Source organism: Mustela lutreola, chromosome 1 (assembly GCF_030435805.1).
Source record: "Mustela lutreola isolate mMusLut2 chromosome 1, mMusLut2.pri, whole genome shotgun sequence".
NCBI classification, from domain to species: Eukaryota; Metazoa; Chordata; class Mammalia; order Carnivora; family Mustelidae; genus Mustela; species Mustela lutreola.
This window is the reverse complement of record NC_081290.1, coordinates 181,905,072-181,928,232: the sequence shown is the minus strand read 5'-3', so window position 1 is coordinate 181,928,232 and position 23,161 is coordinate 181,905,072. Positions and strand designations below refer to the sequence as shown.

Below are 23,161 nucleotides of genomic sequence, written 5' to 3'. Positions count from 1 at the left end.
TTTTAACAGACAGAAGAGGGGATCATGACTATTATCTATAATAATACTTCATACGTTTGATGCAGGACTTAAAACTGGATAATATGCATGGTCTTTTCCTAATTTAAAGTCCTTTGTGTCTGTGCTTTAAAGGAGACTGTAATTGTTAATATTATTAGTTCTGCCATTTTCCCCTTCACATTTCTTTTAGGCAGCATCATTGACTACATGGTGCTTAGCACATAGCAGGAGCTCAATGAATGTTTGTTGAACGAGTAGATGAATGCAGAAATATCTACCACTGTGCCACAGTGATTATACATACAAGATATTAACATCTCTGTGCTAAATTCTCTTAATCTGTCTTTGTCATAGACTGCTATTTGACAAAATTGAGCTCTCTGAGATAAGCTATTGCTCATTATAAAAAGTAGTATAGAGAGGAGCGTCGCGCTGGCCAAGCGGACAGGAACCTCAGAAAACATCTAAATATGGTGCCCTCTGGAAGAAAACATACAGGGAAATCTGGGAAGACATCAATGGAGGATCAGGTTGTAAGAGCCTATGACTTTGAGAAGGAAGATAAAAAAGATCTGAGTGGTTCAGAGGAGGATGTTACCGAAGGGAAGACTCCAGTAATTGAGAAGCATGGGAAGAAAAGGACTTCTGCAGCAGTGTTTGAAGATATGGGGGGTGAAGTACAAAATATGCTGGAAAGATTTGGAGCTGACATTAACAAGGCTCTTCTTGCCAAGAGAAAAAGACTAGAATTATATACCAAAGCGTCTCTCAAAACTAGTAACCAGAAAATTGAACATGTTTGGAAAACCCAGCAAGAGCAAAGGCAGAAGCTTAACCAAGAATATTCTCAGCAATTTCTGACTTTGTTTCAGCAGTGGGATATAGATGTGCAGAAAGCTGAGGAACAAGAAGAAAAACTAGCTAACATGTTCCGACAGCAACAAAAGGTTTTTCAACAATCTAGAATTGTTCAGAGCCAGAGACTGAAAACAATTAGACAGTTATATGAGCAGTTCATAAAGAGTATGGAGGACTTGGAGAAGAATCACGATAGTCTACTTACTGGTGCACAAAATGAACTTAGAAAAGAAATGGCTATGTTGCAAAAAAAAAATTATGATGGAAACTCAGCAGCAAGAGATGGCAAGTGTTCGAAAGTCTCTTCAGTCCATGTTATTCTGATGACTCTTTGAAGGAAGAACTTGAACCTAAGTAATATGATACAATTACAACATTAGCTAAGAGGCATGTAATTCTTTTAGAGTGGTTTAAAAATTCTAGTTTAAAACAATACGAAGTGTTAATTGTTAGCTTAAGTGCAAGACCCTTCCTTCTGTTAACCTTCAGATAAAGCTGAACAGTTATGTGAGTCCAGATCTTTAATAGTAATAGTGAATTTTTCTCTTTAACACTTGTTAATTAACTTTTAGCAATAAAGATGATTTAATTTCAAAAAAAAAAAAGTAGTGTAAGGATTTTTGTTTATTATTTTAACAAAGGAAATTCCTCCTCCGCAGAAGGTTAACTGCCTTTGTCTGAAATTCTGGTCTGGTTTCACATAGTGAGGATAGTTCTTGGAGTGTATAACTCCTGCTATCCATCTCTTATTGTTATATATCTCATGGAACTGTGGTGAAGCTTTTGGCGTGGGCAGACTTTCACTTTATGATTAGCTTGGCAGATAGCATTTACTCTGCTTCCTCTGGAAAACCTCATCAAAATAAAAGAGATTTCTTAAAAATGGCAAAATCCCACAAAAAATGAAGGAAAACAACAAAACAAAACCCAATAACAAGAAAATACAAAAGCATAAGGATGAATGGTAATTCACACAGCAGTGGAGAATGCCAGGAAACAACCAAAATTCCTTAAAGTGTTAGGAATCGGAGGCAATGGGCTCTTTAAGAATTGATAAAAGAGACTAACTGAAAGAACTAGCTGTGCAGGTCACACCCTGTAACCCATCCCATATAGTTAGGCAACTACCCCTCTTCTACTTCAAGAGAAGGAAGTTCATCTTTTGGAAAGCATGTAACAAAGAGTCCTTCAATTGGGACACCTTAGGCATAGGTTAGAGTAAGGGGACCATATCAAAAGTGGAAAGATTAAGTGAATATCTATATCAGACGTATTAGTATGCTTCCCCCAATAGCCAGGGCTTTGATCACTAGGCAGGAGATTGGTGCTTCTGTGAAAACCAGTGTTAAGCCCTAAAGATAGTATTACCAAGGTTCCTAGAGAAACTGTCTAGCCAGAGCACCACCCGGTGACACCAAAGGAAGCAAGCCCCTTCTTTGAACACCTAGAATTTCCAACTAGCATATGTTCTTACTTTTTATTCTAAAATCATTATAAACTCATAAGAGTTGCAAAATACAGTATAGAGAAGTCCTGTGTACCCATCACTCAGCCTCTCCAAATGCTAATACACTTAAATAACTGTAGTGTATTATCAAAACCAGGAATTTCACATTGCTGGAATAAACCCTATTAGGTTTATAAAAAATGTCACTTTTAAATATGAATGGATGGCTAGAAACAGCCAGACATCTCAGGAAATCATTTTTTTTTTCTAAATTAGAAAGACTGTCTTGAAGAAACTAATACTGAGAATGACCATGAATACTTCAAAAAAGAAAAAAAGGAAAAAGAGAACCAAGAGCAAGATTAATAAAAAGAATTCTAATGAATAATAAAGAGCTCATATAAATTAGGAACAACTGTAGAGGAAAGTAAAACAAACAACAATAAAAAACCGAACCAACCAACCAAAGAATACTTCAGTGTAAGGGATGATAGAAAAAAATTATGTAGTGCATGGTGATTGCATTTGAGAATACTTCATGGTATAACTGACATTTTCTAAAACAACAGAACTTAAATGTTCTCACCAAAAAAAAAAAAAAAAAGAAAAAGAAAGGTAAATATGTGAGGTGATGAATTACTTGGGTACATGTATCAAATCATTACATTGTGTACTTCCAGTATCTTACAGTTTTGTCAGTTATATCTCAATATAGCTGAAAAAAAAAAAGATAATCTTACTAAAAATAGAGCAAAAAAAGAAGAGCAAGATGGAAAATAAGGATTTTTAAAACAAGAAAGTTAAAGAATTAAATCAGGAGGTCCACTTCCAAATTACAGAAATTATGGAAAGAGAGAACAAACAAAGTAGAAGGAGGGGATAAGTAAAGAAATGATCACCAAATATTTCATGTCTATGAATTTTTAGATTAAAGGATCCCCCTGAGCGTTTAGCACAACAAGGGAAGAGAAGCCACACATGTAGATGCAATACTGTGAAAGTTAAAGAACACGAGGGATAAAGAAAAGATATGAAAGGCCATCAGAAATTAAGGACACGTCCTTCACGGAGGACAATGATTCAGAATGGCTTTGGACTTCTCAACAGCAACACTTAGAACCAGAATAGCTCCAGGCCTCCGTAACTGTAGAAGGACAGACTCTACAGCTTATGTGTAAGATCTCAGCAAGTCTATCCCCCACCCCTCAGTACCCTTTATGAAGAAGCTGCTAGAGAACGTGCCCCAGGAAAACAAGAATCTAGGCCAAGAAAAACAAAAAGGTGTGATCTAAGGATGAGGTCAAACTCAAGAGAATGTCAAAGGAGTCCCCAGGTCATTGGTGAAGGGTAACCCAAGGTGACAGCTGTGGAACATAAAGACCATATTTCGTACATGAATATGGTAGAAAAAACTAGGAGAGAGGTTTCCAAGGAGACGAAACTGACAAGATATCTGAGGTGTCTACATACACTGAGAGAAGATTCTGGGTGACTCATAAGGAGTTTGGCGATGAATCCCCAAGTGCATACGAAACTAACCAAACAGAATAGGATTTTTTAACTTCAGGAAAACAATACAAATGCAAGAAAGTAAAAGTAATGTTAGTGTACTACCGGGCTCAGCTGTGCATGGTGTTTACATGGTCATACTAAGATAAGCACTAAATGCTGGTTTAATCATTATTACAGTAACTCCCGAAATATGGCGCACAAATAAGGAGGAGATGGTGGTGAAAAACAGTGAAGGTCCCGGTTTCCATATAACTATAGTCATTAACACCAGAGCCTCCCTGAATCAAAAAGGGGCAAAATAATCTTGTTACTGCAAGATATGGAAGTAAATACTAAAATAACCAAACCAAAAGTGACTGCCTCTGGGAAGCAGGAAATGGGCAAATGATTGGGCAGATGAAAGCTGCTTAATTTTGTTTTAAATTATAATGCTTGTGGAAATTCTGATTTTTTAAAACTATGTACATATATAGCTCTGACAAGAATAAAAATTAAGTTCAAAAAAAAAAAAAAAAAAGAAGATTAGAAGAATGTAAGGATTAGCCCAGGAAAGATAAGACTCCTTGCAAATAGTAATGTGATAATCTGGGTTTAAGGGAGACTGATGGTATTTGGGGGCAGTTTTATAGGAGCTATCCCCATTCAGAGAGTGCAGAGGAATTACTGTCGTGATCCCCAACACATCAAGTGCTAGATAGTAAAGCAGTAACAGAGAGGCCAGACGTGCACATATGTTCTTGTTTAATCAGGTGTAAGCATCATCTGGAAAGGGGATGTGTGTCTATTACCAGTCCAGCATGTCTTCTTCTAGTCTTCTACCCCTCCCCCAGTTCTCATCCCATAAGAGCACATGAGAGAGGCAGGGTGAGGAGCATCTTCTGTCATTGACCCTGATGATGAATACATCCCCCACAATATGCAGAGACCTCTCCAGATGCCAAGAACAGGATTCTCTCATCTACCCTATTTATAGCATCTCTGCCATTAGTTTAATGGATCAAGTGAAATTTAAGGTGTAAGTTTAGAAATCCTGGCACTGTGTAATTTATTTGGAAAGCAAATAGCCTAAACCCATATAGGCAGAGTGCTAGGGCTGTAAGCTTTTTAGAAATATAGATGGACAGGAAGCGAAGGAACATACACTGTATTAGAATGATTTCATTACTTGTTGATTCATTAAGCAAGAAATACAATTTATCCCTAGCCTAAAGTGCTGATGATGTTTGGTGGCTAACTAGAAGAGAAACATGCTCCAAATAGACTTCTAGAGTTCTGGGATGGGTCAGCAAATCCCAGGGAACTGTGAATGCAGCATGTGTATAAGAGATTTCAGGACGGGACTGGAGGAGACGATGCTGAGTGAAATAAGTCAAGCAGAGAGAGTCAATTATCATACCATTTCACTTACTTGTGGAACATAAGGAGTAACACGGAGGACATTGGGAGATGGAGAGGAGAAGTGAGTTGGGGGAAATCGGAGGCAGAGATGAACCATGAGATACTGAGAAACAAACTGAGGGTATTGGAGGGGATGGGGGCAGGGAATTGGGTGAGCCTGGTGGTGGGTATTAAGGAGGGTAGAGATTGCATTGAGCACTGGGTGTGGTGCATAAACAATGAATCTTGAAACACTGAAAAAATAAAAGTAAATTAAAAAAAAAAAGATTTCAGAGTATAGGAGGGAGAATGTGGGAGTAGGGGCTGAGAAGGTAATAAATCATTGTCCAGGATTTTAAAGATACGTTTAAAGGTATTTTATTATATAAATTGTGAGGCAGCCAAGTTTAAATTATTTACAGTGAATTCCAATAGTTGAAATAATCTGATAATAAGGTATTTAATATCTTCAGATAAGTAGTTATGGATTGGAGTTTGAAGGTGATTTTGTAATATAGCAAAGAGTGACAGAATTGCATCAATTTTAATAGACCTAACCTGTACTACTTTAAATAACACTAATCATCCTTCAACTCTGAATAACCACAAGAGTAGATGCTAGCCCAGGAACCAGATAACTAGTCTTTCTGCGAGAAGTCTTGTTCTCTGATGTTGACCTCTGATTTTCAAAAGAGTCTTTGTTTTCTTGACTGTTTCCTTTGCTGTGCAGAAGCTTTTGATTTTGATGAAGTCCCCAAAGTTTATTTTCCCTTTTGTTTTCTTTGCTTTTGGAAACATATCTTGAAAGAAGTTGCTGTGGCTGATATTGAAGAGATTACTGCCTATGTTCTCCTCTAGGATTCTAATGGATTCCTGTCTCATGTTGAGGTCTTTTATCCATTTTGAGTTTATCTTTGTGTACGGTGTAAGAGAATGGTCGAGTTTCATTCTTCGACATATAGCTGTCCAGTTTTCCCAGCACCATTTATTGAAGAGACTGTCTTTTTTCCACTGTATATTTTTTCGTGTTTTGTCGAAGATTATTTGCCCATAGAGTTGAGGGTCCATATCTGGGCTCTCTACTCTGTTCCACTGGTCTATGTGTCTGTTTTTATGCCAGTACCATGCTGTCTTGGTGATCACAGCTTTGTAGTAAAGCTTGAAATCAGAAAACGTGATGCCCCCAGTTTAATTTTTTTTTTCAACATTTCCTTAGCGATTTGGGGTCTCTTCTGGTTCCATACAAATTTCTGGATTCTTTGCTCCAGCTCTTTGAAGAATACTGGTGGAATTTTGATCGGAATGGCATTAAAAGTATAGATTGCTCTAGGCAGTATAGACATTTTAACAATGTTTATTCTTCTGACCCAAGAGCATGGAATGGTCTTCCATCTTTTTGTGTCTTCTTCAATTTCTTTCATGAGTGTCCTGTAGTTCCTCGAGTACAGATCCTTTACCTTTTTGGTTAGGTTTATTCCCAGGTATCTTATGGTTCTTGGTGCTATAGTAAATGGAATCAATTCTCTAATTTCCCTTTCTGTATTTTCATTGTTAGTGTATAAGAAAGCCACTGATTTCTGTACATTGACTTTGTATCCTGCCATGTTACTGAATTGCTGTATGAGTTCTAGTAGTTTGGGGGTGAAGTTTTTTGGGTTTTCCATATAAAGAGTCATGTCATCTGTGAAGAGAGAGAGTTTGACTTCTTCATTGCCAGTTTGGATACCTTTTATTTCTCTTTGTTGTCTGATTGCTGTTGCTAGGACTTCTAATACTATGTTGAACAAGAGTGGTAAGAGTGGGCATCCTTGTCGTGTTCCTGATCTCAACGGGAAGGCTGCAAGTTTTTTCCCATTGAGGATGATATTTGCTGTGGGTCTTTCATAGATAGATCTGATGAAGTTCAGGAATGTTCCCTCTATCCCTATACTTTGAAGCGTTTTAATCAGGAACGGATGCTGGATTTTGTCAAATGCTTTTTCTGCATCAATTGAAAGGACCATGTGGTTCTTCTCTCTTCTCATATTAATTTGTTCTTTGGGACTTCATCAAAATCAAAAGCTTCTGCACAGCAAAGGAAACAGTCAAGAAAACAAAGAGGCGACCCACAGAATGGGAGAAGATATTTGCAAATGACAGTACAGACAAAAAGTTGATATCCAGAATCTATAAAGAACTCCTCAAACTCAACACATACGAAACAAATAATCATATCAAAAAATGGGAAGAAGATATGAACAGACGCTTCTCCAATGAGGACATACAAATGGCTATCAGACACATGAAAAAATGTTTATCACCACTAGCCCTCGTGGAGATTCAAATTAAAACCACATTGAGATATCACCTTACACCAGTTAGAATAGCCAAAATTAGCAAGACAGGAAGCAGCATGTGTTGGAGGGGATGTGGAGAAAGGGGAACCCTCTTACACTGTTGGTGGGAATGCAAGTTGGTGCAGCCACTTTGGAGAACAGTGTGGAGATTCCTCAAGAAATTAAAAATAGACCTTCCTTATCACCCTACAATTGCACTACTGGGTATTTACCCCAAAGATACAGATGGAGTGAAAAGAAGGGCCATCTGTACCCCAATGTTGATAACAGCAATGCCCACGATCACCAAACTGTGGAAAGAACCAAGATGCCTTTCAATGGACGAATGGATAAGGAAGATGTGGTCCATACACACTATGGAGTATTATGCTTTCATCAGAAAGGAAGAATACCCAACTTTTCTAGCAACATGGATGGCACTGGAAGAGATTATGTTGAGTGAAATAAGTCAAGCAGAGAGAGTCAATTATCATATGGTTTCACTTATTTGTGGAGCATAACAAATAGCATGGAGGACAAGGGGAGTTAGAGAGGAGAAGGGAGTTGGGGGAAATTGGAAGGGGAGGTGAACTATGAGAGACTATGGACTCTGAAAAACAATCTGAGGGGTTTGAAGTGGCGGGGGGGTGGGAGGTTGGGGTACCAGGTGGTGGGTATTATAGAGGGCACGGATTGCATGGAGCACTGGGTGTGGTGCAAAAACAAGGAATACTGTTATGCTGAAAAAAAAAAAAAGAGTCTTTCAAAGTCTTATCTGGCTTCAACCACTATTTCAGATTTGGCCATTATTCTAAAGCTGCACAAATTTTGGTATTGCAAGGAAGTACTTCTTAGCTGCTAGCTGTTCTCTGCATCTTCATGCTATTGGTATTTTGATAGGGATTGCATTAAATCTGTATATTGCTTTGGGTAGTACAGACATTTTAACACTATTCATTCTTCCAATCCATGAGCATGGAATGTCTTTCATCTCTTTCTGTCGTCTTCAGTTTCCTTCATCACTGTTAATAGTTTTCAATATGCAGCCTTTCACCTTTTTGGCTAAGTTCATTCCTAGGTATCTTATCATTTTCAATGCACTTGTATGGTACGCGGTATTGTTTTCTTAATTTCTCTTTCTGCTGCTTCATTATTAGTGCCTAAAAATGCAATGGATTTCTATATATTGATCCTGTATCCTGCAACCTTATTGAATTCATTCATCAGCTCCAGTAGTTTTTTGTTGGAGTCTTTAGGGTTTTCTATATACAATATCATGTCATCTGCAAAAAGTCAAAGTTAACATCTTCCTTACCAATGTGGATGCCTTTTCATTTTGGTGTCTGACTGCTGTGGCTAGGACTTTAAGTATTATGTTGAATAAAAGTGGTGAAAGTGGACATCATTCTCTTGTTCCTGACCTTCAGGGAAAACTCTCAGTTTTTCCCCATTGAGTATGAGGTCCACTGTGGGTTTTTCCTATCAGGCCTTTATTATGTTGAGGCATGTTCCCTTTTAACCTACTTTGTTGAGGGTTTTTATTGTGAGTGCGTGTTATACTTTATCAGATGCTTTTTCTGCATCTACTGAGATGATCACAGTTTTTATTCTTTTTCTTATTGATGTGATGATGCATCACACTGACTGATTCGCAAATACTGAACTGCACTTGCATCCCAGGAATAAATCCCACTAATTGTGGTGAATGATTTTTTAAAAAATATTTGGTTTGCTAATATTTTCCTGAGGATTTTTGTATCCAGCAATTGCAGTACTGGGTATTTACCTAAAGAATCCAAAAACACTCATTTGAGGAGACACACACACCCTCATGTTTGCTGCAGCGTTATTTGCAATAGCCAAATTATGGAAGCAACCCAAGTGTCCATTGATAGATGAGTGGAGAAAGAAGATGTGGGGTGTGTGCGTACACACACACACACACACACACACACACAGGACTATTACTCAGCCATAAAAAAAGAACGGAATCTTGCCATTTGCAACAATAGGAATAGATCTAGAGGGTGTAACACTAAGCGAAGTAAGCCAGTCAGAAAGACAAATACCATATGATTCCACTCACATGTGTAATGTAAGAGCCAAAATGAATGAATAAAGGGGGGAAAAGAGACAAACCAAAAAACAGACTCTTAAGTACAGAGAACAAAGAAAGGTTTCTAGAAGGCAGTTGGGTGGGAGGGATGGGTGAGTGGGGGAAGGGGCTTCAGAGCGCACTCATCTTGATGAGCACTGAGTAAGGTACAGAGGCGCTGAATCGATACATTGTGTACCTGGAACTAATATAACATTGTATGTGAACTACACTGGAATTTTTTAAAAAGAAGTTCAATTTCTTCTAGACCTTTTCCTACCATATGGTGCCAATTCACAGAAGAGGTAAGAGCTTGAACAGGCAATAACTAAATTTTTTTTAATGTTAGTGACAAACTGAATAGTCCTGCTGAGGCACTGGAAGGGATGACAATGGGACAACCTCAGAATTCCTTCACCTGCCAAGCAAGAACATCCAAGCAGATGGCTGCCACAGTATGAAGATGTAAGCTTTCCTGTACTGAATCTGGGTGGAGCATGTCTCTGGAGACCCTCTCTCCAGCAGCGGCATCTCAGCCCAGGGGTTCACCTTAGGTTGCCCTGACTGCACCTGCTACAACCGCCCCCCCCCCCACCCACATGGTCAGACCTGCCAACAGAAGTCAGGCTCTCTGCAGGAAAGAAAATCCATGAGGGAAGTATATTCTAAGATTGGTAGGTATCTTTCATTTAGCTGGACCTAAGGAAACATTCTCTTAGATTAAGAAAATCATTTAGGGGCACCTGGGTGGCTCAGTCAGTTATATGTCCAACCCATGATTTCCACTCAGGTCATGATCTCAGGGTCGGGAGTTGGAGAGCTGAGTGGGGCTCGGTGCTGAGCATGGAGTCTGCTGGAGACTCTCTCTCTCCCACTCCCTCTAGCCCTTTCCTTGGCATGGGTGTGCTTGCTGAAAAAAGAAAGAAAGAAAGAAAGAAAGAAAGAAAGAAAGAAAGAAAGAAAGAAAGAAAGAAAGAAAGGAAGGAAGGAAGGAAGGAAGAAAGGAAGAAAGGAAGAAAGAGAGAGAGAAGAAAAGAAAAGAAAAGAGGAAAGGAAAGAAAAATACAAGACAAGACAATAAAAGAAAGTCATTTGACTGTAAAATTTCTGAACTGGAAAGGGAACATGTAATTCCCACCACTTTCACCCCATTCTCTCCCCCACCCTAACACATTTCCTTCATATCCTTCTCCAATCAGGCTCACTTGGAAGCTTGAAATGTCAGGGTGTTCCCTCCACAGGTAGTCTGTGCTCTGAAAAGTGTTCAGGTATTCACTTGGCTGGCAAATGTGTATTCAGAATTCAGCAAAAGCAAACCTTTCTATCACATACTCTGAATATCTGGCAGAGCAGGGGAGGGCACCCTCACGGTTTTAACTCCTGAGGAAATAAGATGGAAGAAGTTGCAATTCACTCCAATAGAATAAGATTAAGATAAATGGAAAAATATCTGTGTATTTTATTTTTAATGCCCCTAAATCCATTAGTTATGGGAACTAACTGTTTATCTTCTGCCCAAGGATCTACAAAGTTTATTGATCAAGGGGCCCTACCATTCCTACCGTGATGGTAGATATGTGACCTAGGTGAGTCAATCAGAATGTCCCATCTAAGTTGGGACAGGACTGGTCAAGGGGAGGCATCTAACCCAGAGCCAATCACCAAACTTTGGGGGACTGATATAGAGACTGGCAAAGAATGTCCCTTATGAAAGCCTGGAGCTAGCAAGGTTCACTTTTGCCACCCCTTAAGGACAACCTGCAAGAAATGGAAACTGACCAGAGAAAAACAGAGCCAAGAGAAGGAGAACGAAAGTTCTGTGGGAGCACTTGGATCTGGCTGTGCCTTTCATTCAATAAGCCAACACATTATATTATTTTATGTCACTGTACACATTTTCCTGAAGGATTTCATGCCCTTTTGGGGGTGAAGTGTACTACAGTCTAGATTGTCTTATGACTCCCCAAATGACATGCATATCTTGAAAGAACGATGAGAGACAAGCACTACAGGAAAGAAACATTATGCTAAAACAACTGGTGAAACCTCTTATACTTCTAAGCAGAGTCTCAAAGAAAACATCAGGCAGATTAATTCTTTAAGACTTCAAAACAAGACTAGACAGATCACTAGAAAGAAAAGCTACAGGGAACCCTAGTCTCAGCAGGGGCACATGGGATAAATGAACAAATCTCTTCAATCTCTACTTTCGATAATTCTGTAATAATTGTCTGAAGCTGTTCTTAATTAGACTCCATTATGGGATTAGTTTGAATTATATTATGAGTCATTGATTTACAGAATATACCCGCTGAAGACCTAGGTGCTGGATGGAGTAACTGTGCTACAATTGTAACGAAATTGTAGCAGGGAGCAGAGGAAAATATTGATCTATTTATAATGAATTTATGTCCAACTTAATTTTTATAAACACTTAATAAATGTAATGTGGGTCAGGATGAATTTCTGTAGAAGTGGCCTCCTTTCATCAAGGAGGGACAGAGAAATGCATCTGTTTGTTGGACTAAGGGTAAGTCAGTTGCGGGAGGCCTCTGTAACCTGCACATGTCTGAAAAGGCAGGCTTGGGGGAGAGGACTGCAGAACATCTGCCACTTCCTCGATGAATCTGGTATAAAAATCCCTACAATCTTGCTTTGAGGAACTCCCCAAACTAACATAAGTGATGACAGGCTAGGAGGCATAAATATTCTGTAATCTGAAGAGTTGACCAGACTTGTTTCAAAAGCCATGGCTAATTCTTAGGGCATACACTAATGACAGTGCAACTGGAAAAGTGGAGGGAAGTATTATGAGGGTATATATTTCAGTCTAATCCCGGAAGTAATAATATTGATAACAGTTACCATTTGTCAAGTGGTTACCCCTGTCAGGCTCTGGTCTTAGCAATGTACTTCTCTCAATAATATCATTATTAGCCACATACTGCAGATGAGATTGATAAAATAAATATGCGCATCTTCTGGGGCATCAATTTTATATCCCATTACAGGGAAAATTGGGTAATTTAGCCATGTCATTGAAAACATGTTTATATTCCTGGTGGGTTGCATTAATGTCTCCAATTCTTCACCATCCCTGCAGCCATGATCCCCTTCTGACTTCTCAATCACGTCCACTGTAAAGATACAATATATTTCCTTGCCTCTGACTTTGAGTTTGGCCACATGATGCATTTGACCAAAGAAATGGACAGGACATGTGCAAAGGCTTAGAAACTACTTATGTGATGGGGCTTAATTTTTTGGATCCCAAGTATTGTTCTACTTCCTGGCTGGTCCCAAGAGGAAGAAGAGAGACACATGGATTCCAGATGAGCTGCTTCAGTGAAGCCCAAACCCTACGGGTCAACTCTTACCAGCAATCTGGGCATCCCTTGGCCCAGGCAAGGGATAGACTTAGCTATCATGGGCTGAGAGTACAAAATTTGGTGTCGGATTTGGATTCAATTCTTGTTTCTACCTCTTTTTTTTTTTTTTTTTTTTAACTGTAGGATCTTCTGCAAGTTGCCTGAATCACTAAGTCCCTTACCTGGAGGAAAGGGGCTACACCCACCTCCCGGTGAAGCTGGCAGAGTTACATGTGGGAATTGCTTGGCCAGAGACTGACACAGAGTAACTGTCTGAAGAATGATACCTACTATCATTACCCTCATTATTTATAGAACAAGCCTAAAATCCATCCCCATGCAGCCCCTCATCAACTTTTCACTTCTGCTGATTCACTTTACAAAGCACACGGACAGTTAGTTTTGGACTTTACTCTTCTGGGATGTGTTTTTCTAGAATATACTCCATGACAGAATAGACATTAGTATTTTTACTTTCCCATCATGAGTGTATGTAGGACACTATCTGATCGTTCTTCAGTATTGCCTCCTTGGAAAGAAAGATATTAGAAAAGCATTCTGGCAAGGCCTTTTTGTTTTGTTTTGTTTTGTTTTGTTTTTTAATTTTCAAAGCAGCCAAGAGGGGCAATTGTCTCCTGTGCTCCAAACCAATGTCTCCTTTAGCCAGCTTGTCTAAGAAATAAACCAAGGCCTTTTATCTTATCTCTCTCATACCTCTTAACTAAGGTTTGCAGAATAATACTGCTGATACCCTTGGAACGTATGATTTTTCCTGCCATGTGCCAGGCACATCTGCTAAATACAGAGAGATCTGATTCCCTTCCCAAAATTGATTCAGCAAGAGCACTCAGAACTCAGTTAAGGCCCCAGGAAGGCATGTGTTGGGATTTAATGCTTCGCCCTTGAGAAAAAGCCCCTCCTGCCTACACTACCAGAAAATAATTCCTAGCTGGAAAAGCAATGTAAGGACCCCAGGGGCCCATCCTCCTCCATCTTGAGAAAAGAGGCTGGAATGGAATCAACACTAAGGCTACAAATAAAAGCTGTTATTCAACAGAAGAAAAATTGGAGGTTTGAATAACGAATATTATAGCCACAGCCTGTTCCTAAAAGCATGTTCATACAGAGCAGATACTGATTACAGCAACACACTGTGTTTATGTAATCCAACAGAAATACGTTATTATCGACAAAGAAAAGAGAACAGATCTCAGAAAACAAGTGCCAGTGACATGTTACAACTTTTTCTTTCTTTCTTTTGATTTAACATATTTGTAAGCTGCCACTCTTTACAATAATTGACAAAACAGTGTAGACATTTTGCTTTCTGGAAAACTGGAAGTCATATGTCATGACTAAGATCTGTCAGTGATCAGTTAAATTGGGCGTTTGGACCTGTGTCGGCACGTCTGTTCTCAGCCTAATGATTTGTTTGTTTAACTGTTCTTGTTAGAGACTGTCGGCCCATCAGGAAAGAGATGTTGATTTTAAAAATTAATCTTGGGGAAAAAGTAAATACAAATACAGAGTTTCTTGGTGAGTTCCTTTCAGTTCTCAATCGATGCCATTGTGAAGCACTAACTATAATGAAGACAACAGACACTAATTAAGTAAACAAGATATCCACGATCATGAAAAGGTCAACTTAAGAGAGCCAACCTATTAATTTTCCGATGGTTATATTTAGAACAACAGCAATCAAACAAATCTTTTTCCATGCACTGGACCCCCGCACAGTCTTTCAGCACTAGGTGTCATAAGATAGCTGTACCTTGTAAACATACTGGTCAGTTACAAGTATATTCACAAGATGATTAGCTCTCAGCTTTTCCTAAGGTCCCTGGAAGCCTCCAGAAATTAGCCTTCCCCGATGCTTCCCTATGAGACATTGGTTAAAATAATCTTACCTAGGGGTAGAGAATGTTTCTTGACCCTTCCACCTCCATGGTGTCAACTCTAGTGCTGGCCTCATCACTCACTGCTGCACTCTGACTCAGCTATCTGACCGAGCACGTGCTTTCGGTCTTAGTTTAATGTGTGCCCTTGCTCCGTGTTTATGCTTGGGTCAGAATGTGTCTTTCCAGTGTCCACATCAACCCTGCCATTCAGTGGCTGGGTGATAGCAGAGGGTGGGAAGAGCTATGATTGTTCTGTGGGACCATCACACACCACACATCGACAACGCGGCAGGTGATACCATTATTTAATTTTTATGAAACTGTTAGGTAGGTGTTAGTACTTCCTTTTTTAAAATCAGCAAACTGAAGTGTAAAATGACAAAGATGTGGAGTGTCTGGGTAGGACACTTGGTTAAGCATCCAACTCTTGATTTTGGCTCAGATTATGATCTCAGGGTCTTAGGATCAAGCCCTACAATGGGCTCTGCAGTCAGAGTTCTCTCTCTCCTTCTTCCTCTGCCCTTCTCCTTATTCATGTGCTCACTCTAAATTAATTAAATCTTTAATAACATAAAATGAAATAAAATGGCAAAGATAACTTGTCCCAAGTCATAAAGGACAATATGTAGAGCTCAGATTAGAGTTAAGGTCTTTGTATCATGAAAACACACTCTTTCCACTTGTTCTTAGATTTCAGGAGCCGGGTCCGTTAGCAAACTTGGCGCCAGAAATAATAGCAATGTCATTATTATTACTGGAAGCTAATAGATATTAGTACACTTACTTGTGCCAGACATATATAAGTTTAAAAATATCAGAATCACACAGCTAATAGGTGGCAGAATTTAGACTTGAATCCTTGACTGTCTCTGAAACCCACACCTTAAATCTCTATGCTGTGGTGCTCCCCTAAAGACTTAGTGATATAGGTTAATGTCCCCAGAAGAAAGAGTGATGGAAAGGCCCACATGCTTCACCAATGAGCTTTACTTCCTGGAATTTCAATAATTATGCCTCTAGGATCTGTAAATTTCATGCTGGTGCAGGATCTGCTCTCCCTATGACTTTGATTTACACTGATTATAAAGGCCGCTGGTCACTGTTCCTGTCATGCTATTCATACATGATTACATAACCCACTGAGGTTGATTTCCCAACACTGGGCATCCTGTGGGTGCTCAGTCAGAGCCACCGACTCACCTCATAAATACAGGAACTTCCACTGGCTCTGTGACTTTCTCTGGTCAGACATATTTTGGTCACATTTTCATTCATCAGCCTCTGCTTGTATAATTCCTCTTCCTCATATGTGGGACCTTGAAATGTCCTGCTTTTTCTCTCTGGGCATCTTTTATGTTGGTCAGCTTATCACAGTTACACACAGGCTGTCACTGGTATTAGGACCCTTAGGATTGGAAAAGTCATTCAGGGGAACTAAAAGTAGAAGTTAAAATCACCTGCCACTTTCAGTAAAGGAAGAAAAAGAAGTCATTTAAGAAGAGATTTAGGAAGTGAGCTAACCTTTGAAAATATCTGTACATTTTGGACTGGAATGTTGCAAATAGACATCCATCGACAATTCTAAAACAAATTTGAGCTATGAAATCTGATTTCTTCACCTTCAGATCTTGAGCCAAGACATGAGAAAACAACAACACTTAGATTTGAGTTTCCTTTCTTTTTTCTTTCTTTTTTTTTTTTTTTTCCTGCTTCAACATGTCATGCTTTGGCAGAATTGTTAATAGGGAGTGAAATGTCCAAAGAGGTTGCCTCAGAAAGGCAAAGAAGCAAAGAGTTTGTATGATCCACACAATGAATAATTGTCTCTCAAAGAATTGGATATGCGGTATGCTGCCTAATTACAGGAAATGGCAAATGGAGATAAACACTGTAGTCACAAAAATCCCCAGAAGATATCTGACAGTGTCTCAGAAACCTGTTTCTGTTCCAAATGCTGTCAATTCTTAACATGGGGCAGGGGAGGGATGAGAGGAAATCAAGCTAGAGTCTTCTGGTAAGTCATGGAAAGAAAACCCCAACGGACAAAAAGCTGCTCTTGCCTGGTCTGAAGGGACTGTCACAGTGATCACGACAGAGCTCTGTTCCGAGGCTACACTATGCCTACACCTGCCCATGTAGGAACGTGTTCCCCCGAGCACCACGGTTCATGTTTCCCTCCCCCAGCTACACAGCTGATACTAAGAAAATTTGTCACGTTCTCTGCTAGGATTAAAAGCATAAGAGAGTGCTGAGGATAGTGACAAATTTTAAATGACCTCAGGGAGTGTTTTGGAGTTTGAGACACAAAGGTCCCAGATTAAGGGCTGAATTAAGAACAAGCCCTAGACAATCACTACATGCAGGAATGATCAGGACTTCCCCAGAAAGGGGTCAGGGCAGCAGCCCAGCCTTTGAGAGCTCTAATATCCAGTGGCTAAAGATTGAGGATCAACCTTATTTACACATCAGAATCCTCTAGGGAATTTCAAAAACTACCTGTGTTTACTCTTTACCCTCCATCAATTAGATCATAGTGCTGGAAGCGGTAGCTCTATATTCTAAAGACTGGTTGAATGTGCAGCCAAAGTTGGGAACCACTGGAGGAAGGTCTACAATATGCAAGTGGGTAGAATGTAGTGATTCTTAAGCCTTTTCGAGATTCTGATGAAAGTCAGAGTTCCTCTCACCAAACCAATTAACATAAGTAGACAGATAAATAGATGGTAGCAGAGGACAGACCTAGGATTCATGAATACTATGAAAAACCACTCAGACCTTATGGGAGTCAATGAGCTTTATACAAATGACCGCTGGTTAGAGTTCAAGCAAAGCTAGAGGCTTAGGTGCATAACTAACCCATTAGCCAATGTACTTCTTATTCATGTCCTTTATTAAAGACATTGGCCTAGAAAGACACCCCTGGGGAGTCGGGTTGTAAAAAACATGTGTGGCAGGTCCTTTAAGAGTTCACAACCTACTACAGGCCATACCACACACACACACACACACACACACACACACACAAATATTTCACTAGAAGGGAGTGAAAAGTTTACAGATGGTTAGCATAGATGAGATCTGCTCCAGTGGCTTAAAAGACCAGGCAATTCCTTCCAGATGGGGAAATGATGGAGAATTCCATCAAGAAGATGGGATGATTGTCTCAGAAGGGAAATGTCAAATGCACTGGCATTGGTATAGACGCCTGTCACTGCAAGGACTTTTCTCCAGGGAGGTCTGCTGACCAGAGGTGGAAATGAGGCCCTTCTCAAACAAATAGAGTTTTGCATGTGTTTTTTTTTTTTTTTCAACTGCACACCCTTCCCTACCTTAACCAACCACCAAATAAACAAAAATCCATGATCCCATCTCCAAACATTATTGGCAATAAGGTGATAGGCAGTACTGATGGAAATTTTTTTTAAAGATTTTGTTTATTTATTTGAGAGAGAATGAGTGAGAGAGAGCATGAGAGAGGAGAAGGTCAGAGGGAGAAGCAGACTCCCCAAGGAGCTGGGAGCCCGACGCGGGACTCGATCCTGGAAGCCCGGGATCAGGACCTGAGCTGAAGGCAGTCGTTCAACCAACTGAGCCACCCAGGCGCCCTGATGGAAAATTTTTATCCCTTGATCTTGAACCTGCACGTCTTCACACAGGCATAAATGTGAGAGCTCACTCTATATGCCCCGTCTGTATCAGGTAGAATGAGCATTTGTGGTCTCTCCCTGTCTAACACTGCAAGTATGAAGCCTTGACAATTCTTCTCAGTGTGGTTAATGTTTCTCACAAGTGTTCCTTAAAAAATGAAATAGTACTACTATTTGGTGCATTTAAATGCATTTACATTTCATTCAAGGGAAATGAGTTTTCTGTTTTAATTTCATCTCGGTTCCATTTAATTAAAGTCTAGCTCATTCTGTCATTGAACACTTTCTTAAGTGCTGGAGTTTTGCTAAATCATTCAATGTGAGTTTGAAATTTGGACAAGATTTTTCAAACCATGAATAAATTTGCATCTATTGATGATTTTGCAATCAATAGATTCCTTCTTCCACCCTGAAGTTAATATAATGTTTTGTATTGTTCGAAGTACATTTTCATACATTATTTCATATGTTTTCTGGAAAAACTCCACAAAGCAGGCAAATTGAGTCTCATCATCCACATCCTACAAGTAGAAAGCTGAGTTTCAAACAGATTAAGTGACCCAGCGAAGATCACACAGCCAGTTAGCCCCTGGATTAGACTTACAAGAAGATCTTCTGTTGACTAGTTCAGTGCATTTTAAATGTACTACCCTCCCCACTTTCCATCCATTCTGTTAAGGGAAATATGCAATTCTGTCCTTTCTCAACACTGCCAAAAGATTTTTTAATTTGGCTAGCAGACATATTAGGAGATTAAGGCTGAATTTTAATGATTTTAATGTCTTTTATGTGACAGGCACTGGGGAATGCTCTTACCAAAATCATTTCTCATCTTTACAGCGAGACTCTATTTCACAGAAGACAAGGCTCAGGGATGTTAAGTAACTTGCCAAAGTCGCATACTTGCTTGCCTTCTGTTTTCCTTGGTTCTCCCTCAGGCCATGGCTGCCTTGGTAAGCATATCGAGTCCAGCCTATACTCTAGAGCCATGCCAGGGGTCTTACCAAATGCCCCCAAACATCCTGTGACAATATTATTATTACTGGCATTGCCAAGACTTACTTGTAGTAACTACTAGTAGTAGACTAGGTATTTTTACCTAGAAAACACTGTGTTAGACATGAAAACACAGAAATTCAAGCATAGTGTTTCCCTTCCAGAAGCTTCCCATCCAATGAAATGGTACATTCCATACATAAGAGCACAAACATAAAACAATGCACAATCAAGGGTTGCATTCTCCAAGCACTAAACAAATGTTTCAAACTTCAGGCTGTAAATACCATTAGAACAGGAAGAGGAGCCTTGTGGGCAAGGACAAGAGAATCTCCCAGAAAGGAGATAATATTTAATGAACTGAGTTGAGTAAGAAGAGAGGAATAAGAGGGAATTATGTGTAGGAGCAATTCTAAATAGGTTTCTGCAGTGAGGAGCAATGCTGGCATATTTGGAGGCAATCCTATCCTCTGGCCCGTCACACTTGGTGATGGGACTTGAAGTATGACAGCCTCAGTGGACTGTAAGATGATTCCTTCGGTTGACTTATCAGTTAGAATTGGACACGTCTGCCAGTAACAGAAACCTCCATTAAGAGTGACATCAGCAAGTAAGGGTTTGCTTCTCTTATATAAACACATATGTAACCGTTAGAAGGGGGTTGTGGGTGCTGCTCAGTGACTCTCTCATGCCGACTGTTAGCTCTGACTGTGCTTGCTGCATCGTGGGCGAAAATGGCTGCTGCCATTTTCCGTATCTGCTCTTCCTTGAGGCGGGCGGAGGGTGGTGAGAGGGGCCGCTCCAGCAGCACCTGCTCTCTCCGTCTGGGAGAGACTGTGGAACGGGGAACCAGGTTGCCGTGTGTGTGATTTAGATCATGTAAGCGTATTACTGTCCCAACTGAAGTCAGGCTTTTGATAGTAAGGAAAAAGGAGGGGATAAAAATTGCGTAGGTAAATAACAGTGTCTCTAGGAGTTAACATTCTCTTAGTTACATCCCGTCAGTAACAGAAATGCACTAATTGCCCCAGCTACTGGGGGGTTTCCACATGACATCATGGAGCAGTCGGAAGCCTGGGCAGCAATCTCAGCAGAGCACGGTCAGGCTTCAGGAGGAGCTGGGCTGGAGCTCGGGGTACCACAATGTCCTCTGCACAGCGTGGCAGCTCTCATGCTTGGGGCATTTTTAGTTCCCCCAGCACTAGCTGACCATGGCTTCCTACTCATTCTGTCTGTTTGCTCAGCTGTGTCTCTTGGTCGATTACTTCTGTTTTTCTATGACCATGAAACTTTGTGTTGAGCTCCAATCTGACTAGGGATGCCAGATGAAATACAATATAGCTAATTAAATTTGAATTTCTGATAAATAGCAACTATACGTTTGTATAAATATGACCTAGGCAGTATTTGTGACATGCTTATACTAACAAATGATGTTATCTATCCAAAATTCAAATTTAACTGGGAGTCCTGTATTTCCATTTGTTAAATCTGACAATCCTAAAGCTAATCTAGTTCACTTGTCAGCGGTAAAGGATGTCTGTGCTGACAGGCCTCTAATACAATTCTAACCAGAGCAGACAGAAGTCTCCAGCTTAGAAATCTAGCCCTAGCTCAATCAGCACAGATCACTATGGTAGGCTCACACAGGCAATGCACAGAAACAGATCCTTAAGGAGTTTCCTGATACTCTAGCCCAGTTAACGGAGTCTACGAATGGCATTCCCAGTGGTGGGTCTGATTCAACAATGATGCCATTTCTTTCATACAGCGGGAATGTTGGTTTTCCCGCCATCTCTTTCACATTTCTCTGGATCAACTAGTCGATAGCATCTTCTTTTCTAGGCACACGATCAGCTCGTATTCCAACGGGCTTTTGTTGACCTCCACAATGGGTAGGGTGTGCATGGAATAAAATGTTTTCTTTTATGTGATGCATGCCATTTCCTGTCATGTCTCTCCATTTATCTGAATTCTGTCTTTTGTGGAGCTTTATCCCCCTTCTGAGTGATTCAACCAATATATACTGAGTTCTGTGTACCAGACTGCTCTCAGTTTTACAATCTAATTGCACAACTGATTTTCTAATCTTGCCATTTCCCTTCTGTTTGCTTGTCTCCCCTTTGAGCTACAAGTACGGATTTGTAAACTGTTGATTCTTTATTTTCAAGAATATCTAATGTAAGAAGGGGAACACCGTTAGAAATTCCATTTCTGACTTGCCCTCCTGACTAAATCATTATTTTACTTCTGTTCTTCTTGCTGTTCATTTCTCCATATTGTCCCTCTATTCACTCCACAATGGCTGATGCCAATAATGGTTCTATACCAAAAGCAAAAGTCATGTACGGCCCTTAACTCACACAGAGTTATAATCACAGAATCAAAGAATAATGGTGGGAACTGCCATGGAGGGCATCTCATTTATGTTCTACCCAGTGCAGAAGTTCCCTGTTCAGCCTCTTAGATTCAGGGTTGTTAAGCCTCTGTGTCAACACCATGTGACAAGGACTATTCAGTTTTGGAACTATTATCAAATTACAACAAATCCTTTCTGATGGTGGATTATGTTTCCCTCTAATAGCTATCATTGGTCCTGAGAATGTAGACAATCCTTCTACCCTGTGTAAGCCCTTCTCAAACTGAAGATATTCATCAAAATCCCTGATCAAGACTCCTCCATTTCCTTTCTCTTTCTGAATTTTCCTTAGGTCATAATGTCCAGATGCCTCTCCATTCCAGGTCACCCTTCCTCAAAATGACCTCCATTCCCCCTTCTAGAATATCTGGCCCTCAGTGTAGAATATCCTCTGCCACAGGAGTGTCACCTCTCCTTTCTCACAACTGGTTGTGAGGAAGAAATTAATGAGTCTAGTTTTTCCCATCTCTGATATGTGTTATTTTTCAACCTGTTATTTATTATCTTGAGCCCACATAGGAGTTTCTTTACCACTTATAACATTAGTTTCCTCTTCTGTAAAATGAAAATAGTAATACCTATCCCCTATGAGGATAAAGAAAAGTATGTTAAGTGACTTGAAAAATACTAAGTCAGGGCTGTGCAAAAAATTCTTGCTTCCTGCATTTCCCCTCAGCTGGGGAACTGATATAACACATCTCCTGTATTTCTTACATTGGCAGAGAAGTTCATATTTAATGATTTTCAGTTCATCCAACTGATTTCCAGAGCCTTAAAAGGTTGGCTTGGGGGCTTACTGGCCACCTATATTTGTTACCACACTTTCTACTTGTGACCACTAACCCAAGGTTCTCTATTTGGCTCTAGATGCAAATACTCTCCAGCTCTGCAGAAAATCACAGAGGGAGTTATTATCAATTCTCCACTTCCCCAAAAAGGATTGGTCTCAAGAGGCATTAGCCACAGGAAGAACGATGATTGTCATTTTCCCTCCCACCTGAAGAAACAGTGTATGATGCTGCCATCAAAACTGATCATTACAGGTAGTAGAAGCAGTGGACCAGGAGCCAGGTAATAAGGAGAAGATGGCTTCAGCTTTTCAAATGAATGCGGTCACTCATCCTGGTTAAGTCCTTAAAGGAAGCAAGCTGCAAATATTCTAGAAGTAGTTTTGCATATGTGTTGAACTCAATCTAATTTTAAACAAATCCATTTCCTATTGTATTTTT

At 39.9% G+C, this 23,161-nt stretch overlaps 1 protein-coding gene across 1 annotated transcript; it reads left to right on the top strand.

The window, feature by feature from the left end:
- The first annotated feature begins 427 nt into the window (after positions 1 to 427).
- LOC131820234 (synaptonemal complex protein 3-like) lies at positions 428 to 1,402 on the top strand. Its single transcript, XM_059155790.1, is given in 2 exon segments — positions 428 to 1,106; positions 1,108 to 1,402. Coding segments are annotated over 2 exon segments (711 nt in total). The 5' UTR covers positions 428 to 470; the 3' UTR covers positions 1,183 to 1,402.
- Positions 1,403 to 23,161: the final 21,759 nt, after the last annotated feature.